The 16,059-nt window shown below is 40.2% G+C and overlaps 1 protein-coding gene across 2 annotated transcripts in view; it reads left to right on the top strand.

Annotated features, from left to right (window-relative positions):
- Positions 1 to 12,904, top strand: part of LOC133515717 (SPARC) — a 39,688-nt gene extending 26,784 nt beyond the window's left edge. Inside the window, exons 1-9 of one of the 2 annotated variants that reach the window (XM_061848270.1) lie at positions 2,521 to 2,543; positions 4,579 to 4,647; positions 5,429 to 5,587; positions 6,415 to 6,475; positions 7,566 to 7,687; positions 8,674 to 8,820; positions 10,197 to 10,399; positions 11,318 to 11,465; positions 12,253 to 12,904. In XM_061848270.1, coding sequence (XP_061704254.1) covers positions 4,585 to 4,647; positions 5,429 to 5,587; positions 6,415 to 6,475; positions 7,566 to 7,687; positions 8,674 to 8,820; positions 10,197 to 10,399; positions 11,318 to 11,465; positions 12,253 to 12,315 — 966 coding nt within the window. In that variant the 5' untranslated portion in view covers positions 2,521 to 2,543; positions 4,579 to 4,584 and the 3' untranslated portion in view covers positions 12,316 to 12,904. Of the gene's footprint in view, positions 1 to 2,520; positions 2,544 to 4,578; positions 4,648 to 5,428; positions 5,588 to 6,414; positions 6,476 to 7,565; positions 7,688 to 8,673; positions 8,821 to 10,196; positions 10,400 to 11,317; positions 11,466 to 12,252 lie in introns of those variants that run through there. The other variant, XM_061848269.1, reaches the window with a different exon arrangement.
- The last annotated feature ends 3,155 nt before the right edge of the window (positions 12,905 to 16,059 follow it).

Here is a 16,059-nt window from a genome sequence, read left to right as displayed (position 1 = left end):
CTATCGCACTAATATACGCAAACGATTGGTATTTTGGCTAGGCACTAAGCAAGTGTGTGGCCAACATGCCAATCGTTTACGATACGACAACGAAACACTATCTGTCTCTCTATCGCACTAATATACTTTATTTATACCTGCAGTCATTTACTAACTTCTTCATTTTCCATTGGTGTGAAAGAGACAGAATATAGAGCAAGGGTTATAGTACACTCTGTAGTCTGTACACTTAGTAGTAGTGTACATAAAAAAAACTACTGTGCTTAAACAATAAAATAAAGAGTGCCCATATGATATCATATGACACTAAAATTAATGTTGCTTGAAATTATATTGAAAACTATCAAGATTATTCTAGTCTGCATTGAAACGCGCGTCGCGTTGCCGGCGCTCGCGTACCGAGCGCCAACGCCATCTATCGAGCGTTATTTCGTGAAATCGGAGAACGCTCCAAGGATTAAGGGCTCTTAATATGATACAAGCCCTATTGTGACTTTTTTCTAATATGACGTAAAAAAAAGTAGCCTTTTTTGATAAAATAAGTGCCACAGTTTATCTCCTATGCCGTCTCTTTTTAAAAGAACACGCGAATTCTAGGGTTTCTTTCAACGACAGCTTCATAGTAATAAATATTGTTACTTTTATTGTTATTGGCCATGATATCATCCCGTTGATGTCAGACCCCGAGGCTCCAAGGCCTAACCGTGCGTGGCGTTTGCATAGCTTCACACATGAACCATATCACTTGCTTTAATGTGTCTGGTTAAACAAGTGAAACTGTCGGTTTTAGATTGCATTGGCATGTTTATTAAAACGTATGTTATATACAATTATAGGTACTTGGGACTGTGAGTTTTTCATAAGTGTGTGAAAGCTAGCATCAGTAACTTTTTTTTTAAATATTACAGCTCATTCATTGTTATTCTTTTTTTATAATATATGCAATTAGTACTTAGTATTTCTAAAATATAAATACAATTATGTCATAATAAAAAAAATGTGACTGAAAAACACTTTATAGAGCAATTTTTTTTTAAATAACTTGTAGATAATTAGTAAAAGATCGTCGCACCGACTTTCTTGATACCTAAGTAATCCTCGAAGTGGGTATCCAATATATTCTATTACATTACCATAGTTACTGCAGTAAGCAAGCCAAGCGCTTTGTAAGCACTTACGTGCATCAGCTTTCGTTTCGCTGACTCCAGCGGCGCGGCGCTGGCGGGAGCGACGCCCGGCCACTGTACACAAAACACTGTACTACAAAGTAAAGTACTTATGAATGTATTTACATGGCACGTAAATACATTCATAAGTACTTTACTTTGTAGTATTGGAATAAATAGGTATAGTAAGAGTTGGTAGTTAGTTGGGCATTTCTATTTAAAGTTGGACCCACAACTTATGTTTTTGAATTGGGTATTTTCATATTATTTCTACTCGGAATCACGCGTGCTTCCAATTATTAACGAGAAAGAAAATGTCCCTAATGTTTTGGGTTCATTTGGTTACATTTTCAATACAACCTGCTAGGACCGAAATAAAACGGACAAATAAAAACTGTATAAAACTTTGGGGACTCTTACAGCTTACCTACAACTTTAAATGGAAATGCCGTGTTATTACATCTACACATTCTTTTGGCGGACACTTTTGGAGTCGTGAGCACTTGACAAAGGATGCGATGAAAAACATTCAAACAGCGTTGGGATAAGCGGCTCGTTAGTATTAGAGTGGGACAGAGTGCGAATCTAGCCCCAGCCGGTAATAGTTGTTGTTTAACCCTTCGTGCTAATATTGATACCCGAGCAAGCGAAAGATTCAACAATTTTTTTGGAATTTTGATCGTTCCAAGGGTTTTAAGTTTAAGGCACGAGGGTTTTACAAACTTTGCCATCGAGTGTAACACAAAAAAAATGCACACCAACGTTGCGAACGGGAGACAAATATTAACTGTAAAACATTATAAATCAAATCCGACGAAATGGAGCCGGAAGATATGAACTGGAACTTCATGATGGAACATCGTATCATAGCTGCATCTGGATTTGTTAGAAAAGTCTTGTAATGAACTTTGACCACAATTAGGTTTCAAGGTCTGATGATGAAGCCGGAAGATAGGCACTGGCATTCCATGATGGAATATCGTATCATAGTCGTGTTTGTTTTTGGTTTTTACGTGCGTTTATAAAAGCGTGTTTTTCTAGTGTTTTTTAGAACAATAGGTTGTTGTTTGTTTGTCCGCTAAAATGTTTTTTGCATGAAAAAAAAAGAAAAATTCTCATGTAAGTGAATATTTTGTATTCTTATGAGAAATAAAGATCTTTAAACCTAAGTATTGTAATATTGTAAATTCTGTAATGTAGTTGCACAAGCCTAAACATCTTGTCCTGTAAAATCGTTCTCCGGTCACCCGCTGCAAACTGTAAACCCGCGCGTGCCCCCACAGCGATGGAAGGGATATCGCGGTCTATCGGTACACAGTATTCTCTAATACAATGTAGAAGTAGGCCGCTGCAATCAACAAGGAGGAAATATCTCAGGTACTTACTTAATCGAATCTTAATGCTCTTGTTTGAAATAGGATTTATTTTACGATACTTGGAACGATCCCTCAAAGGGTTAAGTTCATCTTTGTACAGTACAATATACCTACATACCCTCGGCCACACTTCTCGAATGGTATTAGTCTAATATTCTATGAAAAGGGACCTTATATTGTCGATGGCGCTTCGCCGCACTGCGTAAACGTAACGTAAACTGCCGCGCGGCGTTGTTTATAATATGGGAGCATCGTTGATAATGGCTTAAGCGCCACCGACAATAAGGTCCCTTTTCATAGATAATGTCACATATTATTAGTTTAATACCGTTTGAGAAATGGGCCCCTGTAGAGGAGAACATCCGGACATCGAAAGCATTTTTTCCCAAGCTGAAACGGACTTCGCTAACACGCGGCCAATAAACTGTTCAGTCAATCACGCATTCGTTCATTGCGATTCGGTAAACGTAAGCTGTGTGCTCGTTTATCTCACGAGTTTAAAGGTAAAGAGGGACCCTTCTTTCATTTCTTTTGTACCTACGAGTAGAGGGGTCGAGCGAATGACCGAATGAATTTTGAATGGGAGTAGACGTTGTACCTACAAGGAATACTTACAACTGTTAATGTTCTGTAGACTCTATTTCAATGTTGGAGGGTTCAAGATGGCCATGTTTTCTGGGTTTATAGTTCGTACAATATATTACAAGAGACAGTAAAATAGGTGTTTTTCTACCCCAAATTTTGCGAGGTAATAGGTCCTACAAAGCAACGTTTACTATGGGGCCAAATTGTGAAATACAATTTATCGATGTTTTTTCCCATAGAAAACATCGAGCTGATCAAAGAACAACCAAAATGTATGAAGGAGCTAACTTATTTATGTGTTAGTTCCATGGTAAGAGCTCTCTATACATATATTATTGATCTCGCAAAATATACTAAGAGGATGAAAAACATCAAATGTGCGTATCTGTATGATTAGTGTCTAATCACAGCGAAGGTTCCGAAAGTTTATACTTTGTAAGAATTCTATTTTATGATTATAACTTAGGTATTCTCCCAGCAGCGGTTCGGCCGATCGTTTACACAATGAACTGTAGTCTAAAATAGCTCACTTCATAGGAACAACAAGTAATGCATGTTACCTACTGAACCCATTCTGCGTACGCGTCAGTCGCGTCATGCCCTGTTTCTGGGGCCTTTTCCCACGTCCCAAGCTGCAGGCTAGTCAATAGGAGCCAGGAAGTCTTGGAAGATACAGTGACTCTAATGTAGTCAATAAATCTTGTATGCAGAAGTTGTTGACTATCTGTTATGTTTTGATGAACTGTCGCCCGCGTATTTCCGGACCGATACCTACATATAAGACTTTATTTACTTGCATAACAAGGAGCTTGAACGGGGGCGCGCGTTAGTGAATAGCCAGCAGGTCCACATAGAGCGAGCATACGCACGAGGCAATTTCCTCACGCACAAACCGGTCAATGTAGATGTGCCTCAGCCGTGGCGGCGCGCTCGGGCGAGGAAAACGCACGCGCCGCCTCGCATGCTCGCTCTGTGTGGACCCGGCTAATCAATACAGATTACAGACCAATCTTCTCGTTACGGTGCGAAACAATTTATTTCTATATTGTTTTATTTTGTAAGATGTCGAATACGAGAGTGATCCGTTTTAAAATATTTAATATTTCTGTGTCTCACGGAAGTTTTGTCATAATATATCTATACTACACATTATTTCTTCTTACACATGACAGCTAACAATACAGTTCCGCAAGTAAAACATATACTTATGCAGGTATACCTGCTACTGTTAGGTACTGCGTGAAAACATTTAAAATAGTAAATAGGTATTGTTTTGTTTCTGCTCCCCAAAGGCTGTCTAGGCGAGATCGCTCTTTAGCGATGAGACCGCCTGTTGTGTGCCTCTATCATGTTTCTTTAAGCTGTGTCTTTTACTGAGGTGTGCCACTAAAGGTAAAGAGTATTTCTATTTATCTATCTGTTACTAAAATATATGTTTCTATTTGTTACAGAAAATCATGAAGGGCCACCTGCTGTTGCTAGCCTTGCTGGTCGCGGCCATCTGCACCGTTGACGCTCAGGTGAGATAAGACAGACTGTTTTTGTAGTTGTCCTGCACCCCAGCTGTGCAAGCATAGGTTCATCGCAGCATTCAGCTCGCGTGACGTTCCTTTCCAGCATCACTGTTGCATTAGCAGGCATATTATGTATAGCTTTATCCACGTGATGAAACAACCCAGCCGTCACTTTTTAACACGGTGGGATTGAAAGTGACGAAGACCGTTTTATCACCACCATCGACCATTCGTAATGCTCTAGTTAAGAAAATAAGGTACCTACTCTATGTCTAGTTTGTCTTAATTACCGTGTTACAATCTTAAGATTGATCGGTGACCTTTGTTGCTTTGTAGATGCATTGAAATAACTCGTTCAATTCTGCACTGCACAGTGCACATAAATAAATAAATACGCTCCACAACTATATCCGATAGTAAAATACTTATATAACAATTAACACCGATAGGTATGCCACTCTACGACGGTGTTCAAAACTTTAGAGGGCCTAGTCAAGATGCCAATCATTTGCGCCGTAGCGTACGAAACTCTGATATAAATAGATCTCTGTCGCACTTACATGGAAACGTAATAGAGACATTACCGTTTCGTTCGCTACAGCGCAAATGATTGGCATCTTGGCTAGGCCCCTAGCTGTTTTTTAAATGGAGGTTTTCTCTCGTCTCACCTGTAAGTCTGGGCGATTTTTTGTTTTAAAAACCAGTAACAAGTCACGAAGAAAATGGCCGCGGTACTACAGCCTACTCGTGATTTCCGATTTTTTAAATTTTATCGTCATTTCCACAGAAACACCGTAGACGTCACAAGCGTCTCCGCACAACGACCACCACCACCGTAGCACCGACGCTGGAGGAGCACCGCGGGGATGCCGAGGACAGGGAGGACGCCGAGGCCGACCATCTGGAAATGGGCATGATTGAGCGGGAGGACGAGAGGCGGTACCAGGTATGATAGATAAAGACGACGATACTGGCACACCCATACGAGTAGCATAGTCTGTTCTGTAGTCTGTACCCAAATCCACCCACTGCTGAGCATGGCCGCTTCTTTATTACGCCACTCTTCTCTGTACACATCGTTTTCTATAAGCAGCAGTAGCAGTCTCGATGATAGCAAGATATTTTCTATAGAATTTATAGAAAACAAAGTGTCGGACGCCCTGGCTCGAGCTCGGACCGTTTCTATCGTGTATTTCTTATAAGTTGTCCTGTCTCTCATAAAATGATTCTTTCTTGTCGAGTCCCCTTCCACCTCCAATTTAACTATACTAATACCTATGCTATGAAATATGATTAAATTTTCATATTTTCGAAGATGCTTTTTGGAGTTTAAAATAATATAAGATAGCAATGTTTGAGTAACTATTAAGTTATTTTTAGATGAACAATAACGCCTCTGTCTCCCGAGTTTGTTGACTGCCGTGACGCAATCCTGTTCTCGTAACTCGTAAATAAATTACGTGCCGGCTAATTATGAATGCGATAGTCTTTAGGTACCTACTTCCGTATTTTTTAATAATTATTTCTGAAGCGAAGTAGGTCATATTGAATATTAATAGTCTATAAAACAGTCCCGATACATGCCGATACTTAGATAGTTTGACAAACATAGCCGCAAAAAGTTCAACTGAGTCTGAGTGTAGTGAGGTCTACTAAGAAACCATTTCAACGGGGTTGGTGCTAAGTTTTTTGTTACTTCTACACGGACATTTGCGGCCAGGGCAGAAGCTAGCTACCTATGCATGTGTTAAAAATAATGCTTAATATTCGCAGGAAGCCCAGCGCAAACGTCTGAACGAGATCGGAGCCGACATCAATGATGTATTCCCTGATGGTGAGTCTGTTTTATATGTTCCCGATTTTGCAAAGACGGCTACGAGTAGGTCTGTTAACTAAATCACTTTAATAAAGTATTTTTTTGTATAATATGGCTTAATATTTAATACTTCACACTTGATCCCATATCTCTGAAGACTGTCCTGACAGTATCCCACATTATGGGAAAGAAATCGAGGGAACTCTTTAAACAGTAATCAGTAATCATTTATTGCTTTCATAGGTAAGTACATTAGATGTTCAATTTGGATATCGGACAGCTATGAACCCTGTAAGGGCACTGCAAATAATACTTAACATATTCTTAATCTAAATATAAATATAGTAATTTTACATATACCTATGAGATCTTGTAATTTGTTTATTACCAGTAATTTAACTTTCAAAAAACTCTTGCAAGTTATAAAAACTATTATCTATAATACTTTGTAAGTTTTTTGTTAAATATATTATCTATTTTTTCATTTTTAATATCTATTGGAAGTTTATTGTAAATCTTAATGCACATTATATATGTATGGACTAGAGCTATGGATATTTAAATTTGAAAACGGAATGGGAATTGTATTTCTTGGGCGGAAATGTGAGGTTGTCGGATTTTTTGGTAATGGAAAGAGTTGATTATATTTTCTTTTGAATTTACATATCTCCAGTATGTATAAGGAGATCAATGTCAGTATCTCGTGTTTACGGAAATGAGGTCTGCAACTTTCTGTTTGTTTTATGTTGGTAAGTATTCTTATGCATTTCTTTTGAAGTATAAATAGTTCGTGTATGTTGGTGCTATTGCCCCACATAACTATACCATATCGGAGCCAGGAGTGAGCAAAAGCGCAGTAGGTACATAAGGCGGTTTTTACATCTGCATATTTTTTTTACTTCCCTTAGAGCACAGTACCTACTATACTATAGAAACACCTATAGTGATTCGAGTATTTTTATAGTAACTTGCGCATTTAATCATATAAGAGCGACATTTGATGTAATGGTGCTGATAATGACCAAAAATAATGGTTTACTTAAGCAATTGTCAAGATAACATTACAGACGTTTTTAAGTGAAGCTCATGATTGTAAATATGTCTGCAGGCGCCGATCCGTGCCTGAAGGTCCACTGCAGCGCTGGTCGTGTTTGTGAAATCGATGAACATGGCGAGGCCGTGTGCAACTGCATTAAGGAGTGCCCTGACGAGACTGACTTGCGCCGCAAGGTAAGAGGCCGGAGGCCGCTGGAACTAGAGATTTATTATCAGTATTAAAGTACCTCAAGTACTTAATAATAAAATCGATGAACACGGTGAGGACGTCTGCAACTGCATTAAGGAGTGCTCTGACGAGAACGACCTACGCCGCAACGTAAAAGGCCGGAGGCCGCTGAAACTAGAGATTTTCTATCAGTGTTAAAATACTTTAGGTAATTATTAAATCGACGAACACGGTGAAGCCCAACTGCATCAAGGAGTACCCTGACAAGACCGATCTGTGCCGCAAGGTAAGGTGACACTCACATTAAATGCGGATCCGCAGGCCGCTCCGGAGTGCGACCGGGACGATGCTACGTGCGTAGCGCAGTCTTGCTTACGTACCTACTTGTTATAAGTACCGACAAGTAAATAATTAGCCCATCCTCGGTGTCGTTGCCTTACTACAAGCTTTTATCCCGTCCTTCACCTGTCCCGTTGTCTGTCTGTCGGTCTGTAATCAAATCTTGCAAGTTAAATTTGACCCACTTCCCGGTTTCCAATGAAGCTGAAGCAAAGTCAGATGCAAATTTTGAGTTATTTCCTTGTATTTTGGTTGATACATTTTTTATTACGTTAACTTGAATTTGATTTGGTTTTTTTTTTTGGTATTTCATAGTTAGTATTTTCCTCGCCTTGTTGTGGTGAAAATTTTGTGTTTCACTCTCAGAGGCAAAGTTTGTCTAACCCTCGTGCCTTGAAACCCTCTCAACGCTCAAGATTCCACTTCTTGAACCAGGGTTCATCTACGCTCGTGGTTCATTTTTGAAATCTTTCGTTTGCTCGGGTATCAATATTAGAACGAGTGATTAAACAACAACTTTGCCCCCTTGTGAAACATATAACTATATCTGTGTTCTACGCTTTGCTTTCTGTGTTCCCAATCACAAAGTACAATTTTTTTTTCAAACCTTTGTCTTTTCTTCGTACTAACTATGATGGTATATATTTCAAAGGTGTGCACCAACCACAACGAGACCTGGTCCTCCGACTGCGAGGTCTACCAGCAGCGCTGCCTCTGCCTCGACGGCTCCGAGGCCTGCAAAGGCCCCGAGTTCCACCATCTGCAGATCGAGTACTACGGAGAGTGCCGCGAGATGCCTGTAAGTTTTTTGAGCCTTTTAAGATCTGTGTAGCTCTTAAAGATCTTAAGATTTCTGCTGCTTCAAGTTTAGGGAGCGTGCATAAATTGTAGGGGGTAGCACAGGAGGCGTCAGATTTTTGGTGCGAGGTTTAAATGTGAAAGTTTATGCTTCCAATAAATAAATAAATAAATATTATAAGACATTATTACACAAATTGACTAAGTCCCACAGTAAGCTCAATAAGGCTTGTGTTGAGGGTACTTAGACAACGATATATATAATATATAAATACCTAAATACATAGAAAACACCCATGACTCAGGAACAAATATCCATGCTCATCACACAAATACATGCCCTTACCAGGATTTGAACCCGGGACCATCAGCTTTGTAGGCAGGGTCACTACCCACTAGGCCAAACCGGTCGCCAATGTAGCCCACAAGATGCTAGATAGAACCTACTATGCACAAGAAAACGTAAGATAACGGTAGATGGCAGCACTTACTTTAGCGTGAAGTGACAAATATGTTTGTTTCCGATTCAGGCCACAAGATGGTAGGCCCTCCAACGCGCACGGTCCGTATGTATAAATACAATGTAACTGTTTAAAGGAATAGGCATTTCTCCTTCACATTTTGCTGTGTTGAACCAACCTTACCTTTTTATAGAAGGATAAAAATTTAAGGGGGGCCTTTCTGGGACAAATTCCACCTACGGTTTTCTATTACGAAGTCAAACGTAAGCATCATAAATAAATAGCCTCATAACTACCTATACATTTATAGTCACTGTAATGTATAGACGCCTCGAGTGCTTACGTCATGATAACGTCACTGACAGTTACAGTCAGTCGATGTTACAGTCTGTGCGGAAAGAGAAAGTCGTAGAATGTATTGGATGCCATACATTTCACGACTCTTCTCTTTCCGCACAAACTCTAGACCGGCGAGCAGAGCGGTCGTACCGCGTGATGTTTGTGTTGCCGAACCGTTGGACATTATATCGTATGATTTACTGAGGTAAATACAGTAATTTACATGTGGCGATGAGGATGGGATATTGGAATATTATAGGTATCACTTGCCCAAAAACATCTGAACATCCGCTCTAAGGGCGAATTCGGGTTACGTTAGTAATTTAGTCAAGAGGCGAGTATTTGTGATTTTGCATGCCTAAAGGGTCTGTGCTGCACATGGAGCATGAGGACCTTTATTTAGGAATGCAAAGTCACAAATACTTGCCACTGATTAAATTACGAACGTCGCCCAAACTAGCCTTAACGTTTTGAAAAGACAACACAAGCATCTTAAAATATAATACCTACAATGACACATTTAGTGTTGCCTCATTATAAATATTCATTATTACAAAACACGCATTGCATGTTACAGGAATGCACTGAAAGCGAGATGGCCGACTTCCCCCGGCGCATGCGCGACTGGCTCTTCAACATCATGCGCGACCTCGCCGAGCGTCGCGAACTTTCCGCACACTTCCAACGCATGGAGCGCGAGGCCGAAGCCAACCTCACTAGGAGATGGACCAACGCTGCAATTTGGAAATGGTGTGACCTTGACGCCCATGATAATGACAGGTAACAACCATCGAACAAATATTGGCCTTTACTTTGTATAGCTGTTCAATACGTGCGACCTGGTCGAGCGTCGCGACCTTTCCGGACATTTCCAACGTATGGAGCGCGAGGCCGAAGCCAACCTCACTAGGAGATGGACCAACGCTGCAATTTGGAAGTGGTGTGACCTTGACGCCCATGACAATGACAGGTAACAACCATCGAACAAATGTTGGCCTTTACTTTGTATAGCTGTTCAATACGTGCGACCTGGTCGAGCGTCGCGAACTTTCTGCACACTTCCAACGTATGGAGCGCGAGGCCGAAGCCAATTTCACTAGGAGATGGACCAACGCTGCTATTTGGAAGTCGTGTGACCTTGACGCCCATGACAATGACAGGTAACAACCATCGAACAAATGTTGGCCTTTACTTTGTATAGCTGTTCAATACGTGCGACCTGGTCGAGCGTCGCGAACTTTCTGCACACTTCCAACGTATGGAGCGCGAGGCCGAAGTCAATCTCACTAGGAGATGGACCAACGCTGCTATTTGGAAGTGGTGTGACCTTGACGCCGATGACAATGACAGGTAATAAGCATTAAACAAGTGTAATGTGGTTAGTGTGGTATAGTGTTAGATAGCGTAGTCAGTGGCGGATTTGCCATAATGCCCAGTAGGCCCGGGCCTAGGGCGACCAGATATATTAGTTGAGTCTAACCATCATATATACAATGAATGATTTATTACGTATATGGTAATTCAGGTTACAATAGCATATTATAAATTACATAGTTCCACTGAACACTACCTTTAAAGGTGTACACGTTCGCATATACTTAGTACTATATTAATAAAAACTGAACTAATTATAAAATATCAAAATCAATTAATACAAAGAATATCGTTAAATAATCAATTTTTGAATTATTTTTACAGATTCGTGTCCAAACACGAGCTGTTCCCGATCCGGGCTCCGCTGATGGCCCTGGAGCACTGCATCGCGCCGTTCCTGGAGCTGTGCGACGCGGACCGCGACCACCGCATCACCCTCGCCGAGTGGGGCAAGTGCCTCGAGCTGGACGAGGTGCGGTCACTCCCTTTATTCATTCTCAGTAGTATTTGCCACTGGTTATCTCCCACCGCTGACACAGCAACACGTCTCCCACACTGTTGAATAACGGTTCCTTCTATGACGGTTACAAACAAGAACAAACATGTAACCCATCTGATGGTTAGTGGAAATAACCAAGAGCTTGAATGCCAGCGCTGTCTCGCTCACCTTCTAGAGTAGAGGTTAAGAATAAACACCAGTGGAGCCTCTGCTTGGATTTGAGAATTTTAGGTAGGCCTAAATATCTGCGTATGTAAGTGGGGCGGCTCCTAAAATTAGTGTGATAAGGACAAATTGTAACTTAGGCGATCTGAGAAATCAAGGTCTCATTCTCTTTGGAAACGGAATGAAGAAGAAATTATCTGTGTCTGACCTTTTTGATTTTTGTGTTTGTTGTTGCCGATTTTGTGTGCTAGGTGTCTGTTTACGGCGCATTTATTTGACCGTTTTTACCGCTGCTCTTATAAAAACAAGAATATCAAAAAAATACAAAAGTTATGCACAAACACAGATTCTGGTAATATTGAACTCATATAAGAAAAAACAATAGTCATCTAGGGCCAAAATCCAGAGAGAAAAATGTCGAAAACGTCTGTATGGAAAAATTACCGGTAATATTCCCTCTTAACTTGTTAGTTATTATTACTCATAGAAATGCCTTATCGCTCTAGAATCTAGATCAGTGACAATATATATTGAGATCACATGTTTTTTGTCTCTGGTACTGTACTATTTATTTTAATATCCCATCATCTTGCAGACGGAGCTGGAGGATCGCTGCGATGAGTTCATCGGCGACGGCGAAAGCGTCGAGGAGTCGTAAGCCGCTCCACGCAACACTGCCATGGACGAAGAATACCACACCACGTCGCTAAGACGAAGCTTTATCACGTATCGGTTTTGATCCAATGATCGCTAGACTAAATCCTCGAATTGTGAATGTGTGCGTGCACACGTAAATTAAAATCGGCGTGTTATGGAGTCACAGTTTTGTCATGGCGACGTATTTGGTATTTTAGATCCATGAACACTGCCATACTTAACTAAGTTTAACCTCACGAGCAATGTACAGAAGTACAGAACATTTTATTTTCAAGTTTGGTAAGTTCTCGAACATAACAAATATTCAAAGGCAATCTCTAGGGCTAAATTGGAAAGAAATATTCATAACGCCTATCGTCATTTTGAATAAACTAGGTGCTGAGAACTTACCATAGAAAACTTAATCTGAGTGCATTGCCAGTTAACACTAACCTTAGTTCTTAGCTCATTAAGTACTCTAGGCTACTTACTGTACAGTTCATCTAAGAATACTCGACAACATTGTCTTTATTTTGTAATACAATTAATATACTGTGATGCCGCAACCAAAAAGGTTAAGATTTTTTTATTAATAAACATAAAACTACAAACTAAGTTTTTACTTACCTGCCCTCTTCAAGCGACGAGTCGATATAAAAATAGTTTTCATTATTATTTTAGACGTCACTGTATAAAACCGTAGACCCCATATTTTGTGATGCGCTTTGACTTTCAATGGGGTTAGCCGGCGCAAGCGTTTTACAGATGGCGCCAGCATAGGTTTACCTGTCAATCCTTACAAGTATGTAAATTACTTGTTTTTTTTAGAATTTTATGACCTGGGTACTAAATTTAATGCCCATGAAGTCAAATTTCTAGAAATTTCTTTTCAAAGATCTAGAACAAAACTAGAGACAGGGAAAACCTATGCTGACGCCATCTATGCAAATCTTTGACAGTTGCCAACCCCATTAACGCCATCTAGTGTAATTGTTCCCTAACAATGCGACAGGGTCGTAGTATAACGGAGGCCGGGGAGCGGAAAACTTTTCCAGTATAAAAGAAAAAAAAAACACATAAAATATTTATAGAACGGTATTCTTTCTTATTTTTTAACACTAAGTATTCATTTAAAAGAAAAGACGGTCTCGACGCAAAAAGGTTGCCAACGCCTGTAAAGACGAGATCAAATCAAAGAGTAGTATAAAATTATCAAATCATCTTACAAAAAATACTACGTACGTCAAGAAACACAGGTTATTAAGACATCTCCCCTCATTTATAAACGCATTACAAGCCTAAATTAGTTAATTGATTTATTGTGTATACGAGTAAATACTATAAATCCAAAAAACAGATTAAGACAAACGGTTATTAGCTATAAAAATCTCTAGTTTTTACCGGTTACAGATGTTTTCCATCTTTAGTAATCGATCACTTGTATATTTAATAGCGCCATCTAGTGAAACTACCTCAATGCTTCACATCACAAGATTATAAAACCCTTCGGTATCAACCGTCCGCCCCAAAAAACGTGAGCAGCAAACCATGACACAGAAATTAACTCTTTAGGGGTACCACACACTAGCATCTTTTGAGCGTAGGTGTCTAGTCTACACTAGTCAGCGCTATGGAAAATGGCGCCGCTGAGCAATTGCGTCAAACATTGCGTCGAGAGCTATAGTGTTGACTAGACGCCGCCGCTCGGGAGACGCTAGTGTGGGGTGGCTCTTAAACCCTAAGAACCCTCAATTATCACGCTAGTGCGGTTTCCGGGATCTGCGCTAGTCTGATAACATTCTGATAACTGCTTAAAGACCGCGGGCCAGGAGCATATTTTGTCAGTCATCGCCTCCCGGCTGATACTTTGTCAGATGATAGTTTAGATGCTGTTTTAAACTTAAAAAACCGTCAGCCGGTTCTATCGCGGTGGAATGACCGTCAGCTGTAAAATGAACATGTAAAAAATATGCGCCTTACCACTTTACATGCGGCAAAGTATGCGTAATGTGTAAATTGCGTAATCCGTTGATGGCTTTTCAGGCGATTACGCCTGATGAAATGCTACATGCAACGTTCAATCATTTGTTTTTGCTATCATAAAAGGTATAGCGCTTATTTTTTACATGTTCATGCGATCAGCTGATGTTCTTACCACCGCGATATAACCGGCTGACGATTTTTTAAATTAACAACAGCATTTGAACTATCATTTGACAAAGTATCAAACGGGAGGCGATGACAATTTTTTTTGTTTACGTGTTTCGGTGGCTGTCATTCCTCAACCCACCAACGGAGCGGTAGCTGACGTCCACGAGGGTTCATCATACCTAGCCGTTAACCACTACACGAGTTTTCAGCCGGGAGGCGATTGGTCATGGAAATTGTTCCTGGCTCGCGGTCTATTAAAGGCGCAGTGATGTTACGAGAGAAGTTACCATACAAAGGTAAGGTCATTTTGATCGGTGTTGGGCTGTGGCTGTGCGTAGTATTATTTTACACGAAACTTTTTTTTGTATCGATAAAGGTCTACAAAACGTAGACTATTTATGTCGCGTAGTTAGTATAAGTACTACGTTTAAAGCAGAGAGCGAGTATCAAACAAGCGTAATACGGCCCACCTAATTGTAGAGACCGTTACCGTACCTCACTTTATGAAAGCTTGGAACTTCAAGTTCAGAGCTGTCCCGAGTAATATTTTTTTAGCTACAAAAACTTTTTCATTTAACTCGCCTTATTGTTATTACCAATTTCTGTTCGGGTTGGATACAATCACGAAATTTAGTATGTTATCCTTTGATGGTATCATATAAAACTTTGAGTAATTCTTCAAACGACGAGACGTTCATTCTCATAGCAGAAAAAAAAATCTTCGTGCTTCTTCAGTTCTTGAAAACAACTTGCGACCTGACCAAATTAGTTGGGTGTTTCTAGTAAAGGATGAATCCAGTGTCTTTTATTTTTCTTTCGCTGTTTTAGGTTGTACAGTCAGCATCAATAGTAGCGGATGAAACAACGCGCCAAAATTATCTGATATTCTGGATAACTTTTCCAAATATAGACAAATCTCTAAAATTTACATTCAAAAGTATATCTTTTACCGTCTTAATTGTTCTACATATAGAACCATCACATTTTGTTTAGCTGTTTTAGAATGGTAGATACTTTTGAAACCTTGTTTGATCCGCTACTTTTGATGCTGACTGTACAAATACATAAGGAATACAAGCTACCTCTACTGCGTCCATTTTATTAATGGATCAAAAACGCCGAGCGGTTCAGCCGCTTAACGCGGTGTCATCGCGGTTGGCCGCTATAGCGGCCAGCCGCTATAACAACCGCGTCAGGCGGCTGGCCGCATTAACGAACCGCCTAAGCGGCCGACCGCTAGTGCGTAAGAGGCCTTAAAATTCGATTAAGGATTCGTTATTTCAAACCGCAGCAGAGATCGATAATTAAGACGTGCGTTCCACTCAACTTATTAGTCTGTAGAATCCAGGGATCGGAAACCGGTATTTTTTGTATGGGAACGAAAACGGTATTTTTTCGTTCTTTGTTTATTTCCGTTCTAATTGGGCAATCTAATAATACGAAGTCATTATCTAAAAACACAACCGAGTCCTATATTTGGAGTATAAAATAAACCGAAATATATGTTTATTTCAAAGTTTTTCCAAAAAACCGGTTCCGATCCCTGGTAGAATCAACGACCAAGCGGCGGCGCGCGATGACACAGCGCACCGATCTGCACTTCATTCATGCACTC

Source organism: Cydia pomonella, chromosome 3 (genome assembly GCF_033807575.1).
Source record: "Cydia pomonella isolate Wapato2018A chromosome 3, ilCydPomo1, whole genome shotgun sequence".
NCBI classification, from domain to species: Eukaryota; Metazoa; Arthropoda; class Insecta; order Lepidoptera; family Tortricidae; genus Cydia; species Cydia pomonella.
Note: the sequence above shows the minus strand (reverse complement) of the source record. Positions and strands in the feature narration are given on the sequence as shown.